General features: G+C 50.7%; 1 protein-coding gene across 8 annotated transcripts in view; it reads right to left on the bottom strand.

Moving 5' to 3' along the window:
- Window positions 1-4211, bottom strand: part of CARMIL1 (capping protein regulator and myosin 1 linker 1) — a 198152-nt gene extending 193941 nt beyond the window's left edge. For all 8 annotated transcript variants that reach the window (XM_065052981.1, XM_065052980.1, XM_065052978.1 and 5 more), the window contains exon 1: window positions 3946-4211. In XM_065052981.1, the coding sequence (XP_064909053.1) occupies window positions 3946-3985 (40 nt within the window). In that variant the 5' untranslated portion in view covers window positions 3986-4211. The remainder of the gene's footprint in view (window positions 1-3945) is intronic.
- Between the last annotated feature and the right edge of the window lie 5048 nt (window positions 4212-9259).

Consider the following 9259-nt stretch of genomic DNA (forward strand, 5'->3'; position numbering starts at 1 on the left):
AAGAAAATACCTTAATGACATACCTTCAGTGTCAACATGAGAAGGAAACAGATACCACTGCCAAGTTTTCTAGAAGACTCAACCATGTTGTTTAACTGCTTGAACTCACTGAAGTCTTATGCACATGCACCACTACTAAACACAACACAAATACAACTTCTGTATGTCAGCTACACAATAAGTTATGTCTACTGTGACACGATTGCCGATTTCATACGCTAGGATTCTAAACATAATCTAATATTTCTTTCCAGCACTACGTAGCACATGCACTGGTTAGCTCTACTCCGGGAAAACACAGCAAACTCCTCACTTGCTATTATTTACACCTGAAAAGCTTGCTAAAGCCAACTAGCTTCTTGCATTGCAAAAATTTTAGTCTGCCATTATTACAATCAGGGAGGCTAAATGGGTCAGGTAACAGAAAAGCCAGCATTCACACATTTTGCACTCTGCACGTTTAAGTTGCAAAGCAAACTGAGCAGACTTCAAGACACCAACACCTGAGAGCTACTCAGTGGATGCTGTGGAAGGCAACACTGGTCTGTGTCCAAGTCCCAGTGAAACCACCTCATTGTGCCAACACCAAAGTTACATTAATTGCTGTAATCTTTTAGTACATATATGCATACACATGTATATGTAGTCTCTGCCAAGTACCAAATGAACCAGCCCTACCCCTAAACATTTGCACCCTAGCCTGAAGGGAACATATACACAGGGAACTGTGTCAGAAAGCCTATACAGCTACCAACACTGGTGTAAATGGGAGATAAACAGAGGAGTTCATCTATATAAGAGCAAATTTGGCACCTTCCCTAAGTTTCAGTCCCCAGCCCCCAGAGAAAAAGAATGAGCAAGAAATCTTTTGAACACATTAACCTATTTCCAGCACTACAACTGGCGTCTGTAGAAGGAAAGTCTCCACCCTCTCCAGACACACACACTTTGACCTTGTGCATGCTGAAGTTTAAAGGCTAAAATTGAAGATAATGGGTTCTTCTTAAGGCTTTTAATTATAGCGCTCTGTGCAGCACTTTTCCACACAATTTTCATCTGGTAGTCTGAATGCGTTAGCACAAACAACACACTATTTATTAAGCCTGGATGTTCAGCCCAGGCCACAGCGTTCTGCCTGCAGGGCAGGAGGGTGTGCAAGACAGAAACGTGCCTGGTTGGAGTGACTCGCCACCAGAAAGAGCTCTTTCTGCAGAATCGGCATGTTTTCCCCAAGAATTTTAATTTTCCTATCAGGAAACAAAAGCTCCTCGGTAGCAGGGGCTTGCCCAGCGAGAAGCCTGTCCCAAGCTGTGGCAGAGGGCCAGCACGGCCGGCTTCCTGGGCAACCACTTGGTCAGAGGCCAGGCTGCAAGCTCCCCAAGCAGCCAGGTAAGTAAAGCCTGGGGGGAAAGTCCAGCCCTGTCCTACCGATGTGAACTGTTTTCCCAAGGCTTTCCCATGGCTAATGCCTGATTCTGGTCTTTCTGTCCCTGCTTGGGAACTCAGAAGCAAGCTGACCACGTAGTCTTTTATCAAAAAGTCCTACTTCCTTGCAGAAGGGAAGGTATTGTTGCTGTCTCTGTTGCTTCACCTCCACCCTCAGCCTCTGCCTTTTGGTTTCTACTCTCCCACAAACAGCTCCAAGTGCCTGCATCTCGCAAGGGTCTTCCTCCCAAGGCGCTGGCGTGGGGAGACTCACTTTCGCTGTCCCACCACAAGCCCTCAGCTCCAATGCTCTTACTTCAACAGCCCACACAGAGATAAAGGGCCTGGGACCCTGGACTTCTTCACAGAGCATTGGGATGTGAGCTCCCTCCAAGGCTCTATCTTCCAGAAAGGGCTAGAAATGCTTCTTCAAGGAGTTAAGACTTTATAGATATCCCCCATGTGACTGAGGACACTTCCTTACACATTAGTGGCAAGTGGACTTGCAAAGCACTCTTCTGGATTGAGAGATAGAAACGTAACATTGAGGGTCATATTTTCAAGTACTCATGCATTTTTAATACTGGAGACTATGAGTGCCTGCCTTCAGACACCCAGACCTCGGAGGAGCGGATCCAGGTTAGCCAACAGTAAGAGAGGGATTTTGAAGACTATGACCTAAGAGACCCAACAAAGGTCATACAGGAAGTGAGTAACAGCAGAAAAACTGCAGCTCAAACACTCCTACCCCCAGTTTAATCTCCACACTCCAATCACTAAGTGCTAAGGCACATCCTTTCAATCCTGTTCTCAAAACACAGGGTTAATACAAAAAGCATATTTAAAAGGTTAAATTTTAACATGCAGGCACCAAAATACTGCTAGAAATCATACCATTCTACATCAACAGATCCACAGGCCCCTTGTCAAAGCAAGCTGGGTGGGTGCAATGCATCAGGACTGGGTGGTAATACTTAAAGTTGTTCAAAGCCACCAGATGATGGGATACATGAAGATGTTCACTTTGCTCTTCCTTGTAATATGCACCACGCCCCACCCATGGAATACAGGAGTACAGGGCAGATCCACATTGAGCAGTACCATGTATTAGCACCTCAACATCCCTGTCTGTTTTAAAAAAGAAAAAATTGATGGTTTTGACCATAGCTACTCCTACCTTGCACACTTCCCAGCTCATCGCTTCTCAGTAGTCAGCTACAGACTAAAGCAAACCTCATGGTCTGCACATTGAAAAGACTACAAAATAGAGCTATTTTGTCTGTGCATAAAAAAAAAAAAAAAAGAGAGAGAGAAAAGAGGAAAAAAAAAAAAACCACCCCACACAACAAAACTGTGACAGCTGCAACTTTCCATCCAGATTTTTACCAACATTGCTACAAATGTTAAAACCAGATCCCACCAACAGCACCGGCTGATGAAACTGAAGGAAATGCAACAGCGTAAATGAACTACGAGAGGTTTGTAAGGACTGTATTCAATGCAATATGTACCTTGTTGCCTGATAAATTTCTGTTTCCATCTGTTATTAAGGCAACATTTTCCAATAAACCATTCTCGTTTTGGTCAGATGCTTAGATCTCTCTTCAACAGGCAAAACTGCAACTAAAACCAAAGGAAGTTTGGCCTGAGCGAGGTGGCTGAGGACCAGGCCTAGAGCACCAGACCCAAATGACACTGGTTACCAACTTACTGTGTTAATGACCCATTTACCGAAAGCTCCCCTGTAGCGACGACAGTATTTTCAGGGATCTTACCACCACCTATGATTTCCTAAGCGTTACCATGGAACACAGGGGTTTGTGTGCATGCGACCGTAAAACTTTAATTACAAATACCCTCGCTCTCTCGTACACACATAAGAAAATGAGTCTTAAACCGCGCAAAGCCCAGAGGGGGAAATAAATAACGATGCTCGGAGCCTCCAGTCCGCGGCGTCCGGCGGAGGCGCCAGGCGGACCTGCCCCGGTGCGGCTGTCCCGGCACGGGCGACACGGGGCAGTTGCGCTGCGCGTCTGCCAGACCCCGCAGCTCCCCGAAGACCCCCCGAGCCCTGCCCACCCGCAGACCCCCCCCGGAAGGCGGACACGCCGGGGAGCGCCGCGCTGCCCGAGGAGAGTTACACGCTTCCAGTCCCTGCCCGCCGCCCCCTCCCCGCTCCCCGCCGCAGGCCCGCAGCCCCCGCAAGCTCATTCCCCGCACGCAGCAGCGGCCTCACCGCCCCCCGCCGGGTCCTCGGAGTCTCCCCCCGACCTCCCACGCAGCCCCTTCGGCTCTCCCAGGCAACCCCCACGGAACACCCCGGCTCTACAGCACACCCCCGCCTTGCAGCAGCCCCCGACTCCCCGCAATCCCCCCCCCCCGACCTCCCCGGCAGCGCTGCAGCCGGGGGTCGCGCACGTCTGCCTCCAAACTTAACCCCCCCCCACCACCACCACCCTTATCTCGCAACACCTTTCCCCGGGACTCCCCCCGTCCCCGCCGCCAGGCCCCGCTCCTTACCGATCAACTCTTTGGGGACATCGGAGCTCTCCTCGGCCATGGTGGCGCTGCCCGGCGTCTGGGCTGCTTCAGCGGCGCGCCGTCCCTCCGCCCGGCGAGCCGGGCATGCAACCAGCGGGGCGGGGGAGGAGAAGAGCCGGCCGTGCGCCTCGCTGCGCTGCGTGCGTGTGTGCGGCGAACGCGGACGGAGGGAAGGGGCTTCTCCCGCCCCGCCGAGCCCGCTGCCTCTGCGCTACATGACGCCCCCGGCTGCCGGTGCGGCCAGGAGGGGCATTTCCAGGGGAGGAATGGCCGGCGGGCAGCCGTCAGGCGCGGCGGGCCGGGCTCACGGCGGCCACCGCGCCGGCTCCCTCCTTCCCCCGCACACGGCCGGCCCCTCCGCACCGCCCGGCTCCCCCCCGCCCGGCACCGGCGGCTGAGGCGCGGGCGGGAGGAGGCGGTAGCGGAGACTGCCCCCGCCCCGGGAGGGCTGGCGCCCTCACCCCGGCCCGGCCTCCTCACCTCGCGAGAGCCGCCGGGAGCCGCCCGCCCGCGCCCACCCAGCACCCGGCGGCAGAGAAGGTGGCGGCGGCGGCCCGGGGCATCACCCTCAGGGAGCCATCGCGCCCGCCCTGCCGCGGGGAGGGAGCAGGAGGACGGCAGCGGGCTGGGAAATCCAGCGCGGCGAGCACGGCCCCTCCTCCGCCCGGGCAGCCCCCGGCGCTGCGGCGGGGCCGGAGGGCGGCGGCGGGGGCCATCTGCCGGCGGCCGCGAGTGGAGCGGCTCGGCCGCCCCGGATTCCTCCCGCCGCCGCAGGCCCCGGCCGCCACCGGTGCCTCTGGTAGCAGCCCCGGCCCTTCTCAGCAGTGTCTTTCGCAGAGGCACCGCGGGAGTCCTCATCTGGGTTCATGTCGTTAAAAAAGGTGTGTGGGATGAAGGGAGTGGTTGTCAGCGTCAAGCCAGCCCTCGCCTCCTGGGAAGGGGATGGATTGCCCAGGCTAGATCACTTCAAGCCGTGGGAAAGCGTGACCTTTGATCCACAGCTCATCTGCCTCTCCTGCACTCCCCCACCTTATCTCCATAGGGACGGCAGCCACTTCAGCACCTGTTCTGAGATAACGCCCGCACCAGGGAGCGCTTAGCAAACTCCGTCTGCAGAGACAGGCAAGTCTCTCAGCCTCTGCTAGGTTGGAGGGAACCGAACATGCCTCCATTCCCAGGGGGAAAAAAAATAATCCACAAGATGCAGTGTTTTGCTTGTTGCACGTTGCCACTGATAATTTTTGTCATGTGTAACAGCCACATTATAGAAACGCTGTACTCAAGCTGCCTAGCTACAGCTATAAAAATAAGGAGAGAGGTGCTTATTGGATGAGACCGAAGGAAGAGGCTCAGCAGCTCTGGAAATCCTTCGTTTTGCTTCTGGTAGCGATGCACACACAGTTACAGTGAAAGGATCATTTTCACTGCAGCAGGACTGTGATTGGCTGCCCTCCATCCTAAAGGGGTGGATTACTGCATAAACCTCATATTTCAAGCACTCTGCAAGTGAGTGACGGATCTGGGAGATCCAAGTCATCTATGTCTGATCAGGAAAGCTGGAATGCATTCAGTGAGAGCAACAGCATTCATCCAAGAACAGGGTTTTTTGCTGGTACAATACCATACTGCCACACTCTGTTTCCCAGGGACTGCTGTGTACCCTGGTCTTCAGAAGAAACATGATGAGCAGTTTGAAATTGGCGTGACTTGTCAAACAGTTTTATTATGATTCCCTATGGCACCAACCAGCTCTCTAAATAATGTCAGAGATTATTTTACCAATATAGACAGGATTACTAAAAAAATTACTACAATATGCTCTCTTTTCAGTTTGCTGTTTACATGTATCAAATAAGGGCATCCTTTAAAGCAAATAAACAAAAAGTGAATATATTAGTAAAATAGTATAGTGAAGAAGCTATGTGCTTTTAATATATAGCAATGTCAGTCAAATCTTATCTGAATATGTATGTGTGTATGTATATTTATATACAGAATACACCATATTGCATTTCCATTGATGGTCATTGCTCTCTTTTCCTCACTGTATCTGCATCCTTTTCCTATGTATGCAGAATACCTGATGATCTCTTCCTTCCCATTAATCTTGCCTCACGGCTCAGCAGAAAACTGTGTTTCTTGCTTGCTGGATACACGCAGGCTTACTTCTACTGAGAACATGGGCATCTTTTGGCAGGAAATGAAGATAGGCTTGAGAAGTTCACATCTTTTCTACTACCCAGGAGGAAAAAATCAGATCACAATGTCTGCACAAGAAAGGCCGTGTAATTGCATGCAGTTACTTCCTTTTTGAGTCTAATGTCCTGTGTTCAGGTAAAACTTTGATAAGATATCTTCTCTTCCGTAACTCTTCACCTGCTCTCCAAAAAATATACATTTTTGCATCTATAACTGCTTATCCATGAGGGATGAAGAATTAATGATGGTAGCAAAGAGGGGTTTTTTGGTTTGCTTTGCTTTGCTTTCTTTTTGTTTGCTTTGTTTTGTTTTTAATCACCAGCACTACAGGCTAACGAAGTAGCACTGCAAAGGCTACTGTATAATTCCTGGTCTGAAGCCTAGGAGGCTGGACCTAGTTCAAGGTAGGGAAGGTACAGATCAAACTCGGGTGGATTTGTGCCCCCAAGGCCATGTTCAATCAGGAAAATGCATCGCTTCCCATTCCTCATCCCCTGGGCAGGAGACAAAACCTGATTGCCCAGGCACACTGCTACTTCCTGCTCCTCCAACTAGAGTAATAGCTTTGATTTTCGTGCTATCACAATGTCAGCCTGGCCTGTGAAGAGAGAGGTGTTTCCAGTCCCAAGGGTCCACCTTCCAGGGCAGAGAGGGCTAGACGACCTTGCCAGGAACTAAATCAACTCCCAGGGCATCCTGAATGCAGACTCTGCAGTTTACAGGCAAAGCCACACCACAGAGAGTTTGCTGGCTTTTAAGGAGGTGTGTTTTTAATCCTTTTCCATTGATCCTTACTCTCCAGTAGTCAGTTTGGCAGTGATGCAGCTGTCACACCTTCCCCAGAGGCAAGAGCACTTGAAGAAGCTCAGCATCCTACAGCAAGTCATCCTTACCCGCTGGCAGCTGTTTGACACTCTCCACGTTGTGCCAGTGTGAGAAACTGGGATACCATGTTGTGACCTGAATCAGTGACAGTGGTCAGAAAGTGCATTTTTGTCATTTCAATAAATGAATTTTAGTAGTCTTTTATCCTTCCTCGCCCATCAATAGAGGCACATTGGCACAGCTGAGGAGAATATAGGCACCCAGGTTAAACTGGGACAACTGGGCCAGACTCAGCTGGGTTTCCTCCCTCATCTCAGTGGTGTTCCTGTAACTATTTAATGAAATATAACAAGGGCAAGTGTAGAGTCTTGCATCTTGGCAGGAACAACCCCAGGTTCCAGAATAAGTTGGGGAATGACCCACTAGAGAGCACTGTAGGGGAAAAGGACCTGGGGGTCCTGGTGGACAGCAGGATGACCATGAGCCAGCACTGTGCCCTTGTGGCCAGGAAGGCCAATGGCATCCTGGGGTGTATTAGAAGGGGGGTGGTTACTTTGAGAGAGGTTCTCCTCCCCCCTAATCTGCCCTGATGAAACCGCATCTGGAATATTGTGTCCAGTTCTGGGCCCCTCAGTTCAAGAAGGACAGGGAACTGCTGGAGAGAGTCCAGCGTAGGGCAACAAAGATGAGTAAGGAAGTGGAGCATCTCCCTTATGAGGAAAGGATGAGGGAGCTGGGGCTCTTTAGCTTGGAGGAGACTGAGGGGTGACCTTATTAATGCTTACAAATATGTAAAGAGTGAGTGTCACGAGGAGGGAGCCAGGCTCTTCGTTGTAACAGCCAATGATAGGACAAGGGGTAATGGGTTCAAACTGGAACACAGGAGGTTCCACTTAAATTTGAGAAGAAACATCTTCTCAATAAGGGTATCAGCGCACTGGAACAGGCTGCCCAGGGGGGTTGTGGAGTCTCCTTCTCTGGAGACATTCAAAACCCACCTGGACACATTCCTATGTAGCCTCATCTAAGTGTTCCTGCTCTGGCAGGGGATTGGACTAGATGATCTTTCGAGGTTCCTTCCAATCCCTAACATTCCGTGATTCTGTGGACTCTCAGGTGCAGCCCGTGCTCTGAGCTGCTCCTGGGCAGTCCTTGCATGTTGTCAGCAGGGCCTCCTAACCTCACATTACCTGCATTGGTGGAAATCATCACATCTTGGGTGCCCTAGCTAGGATCACACCCTAGATGTTGCACACCGTTGCTACCAGGGCAGAAGATCTATGAAGTCATTTCAAAAGTCATCCAAAAGGTAACTGATTTGCCTGCCGCAGGAATGGCATCTGTGTGGGTTTGCTGGAGATATTTTTTTCTCTAAAGACTGCTCCAGTTTTTGTAGTTTCTGGCATGACAAAAATGCCAATGAGAGTGGTGGACTGGATCGTGTGTGTTAGATGGCTGCAGGGAGCATTGCAGCATCCACAGCTTATACTTAACCGACAGTAACAGACCAGGAGGGAACAAGGAGTTTCAGAATACATTGATCATGGAGACATTTGACACAAAAGGGGGTGGGGGGAAGGGAGGGGGGAGAGTGTCCTCAGAATGGCAGCCCTCATGCATCAGGTTAACCCTTAATTACATGAAGTAACTTTTGAGGAACTTCTGACTCCACTTCTCACAGGCCTATATTATCATGGCACCTCACACCCTGTGCTGACATACAGTATTGCATATTCCCATTTTCCACCCTGTCTGTCTCCCTTGTCCTCCTTCTCAGCTTAAATCATCTCTTCTCCTGCAGATAAGGCAGGTGTCAATATGAGTTGGTGCCAAGCCACACACACTGTTGGGAGGTAGGCTATTCATAGTCTCAGCTGCTGCATGTCCTCCCTGCCAGCTTCTCTGCCACTTGGATTACGGTTTTAGCACTGAAGAATCTCAGCCTTTTTTTCCTGAGAAGCAATAGTATGATGTCATTGATGTTATGATGTGATCAGTTGCGTGATCCTACTCCCGCTGAAGCTAGTGGAAAGATTTTGGTTGGCAACAGCAGGTGCCAGATCAAGATTCCAGTGACACCCTGGAGTCATCCCACTGCAGAGCAGCATCACAGTGGAAGGAACCAGGTGATCCAATCCGATTTGCAAAGCTGCCTTGCGGCGTGAACCAAAATCTTAGAACATCTCATGAAAGATGGGAGGGAAAGCAGCTCTAGGTAGAAATGATCCAGTGTTGCTAGTTGCATTTCTAAGAACAAATTCAAAGCGTT

This window comes from Columba livia, chromosome 2 (assembly GCF_036013475.1).
Source record: "Columba livia isolate bColLiv1 breed racing homer chromosome 2, bColLiv1.pat.W.v2, whole genome shotgun sequence".
Taxonomy (NCBI): Eukaryota; Metazoa; Chordata; class Aves; order Columbiformes; family Columbidae; genus Columba; species Columba livia.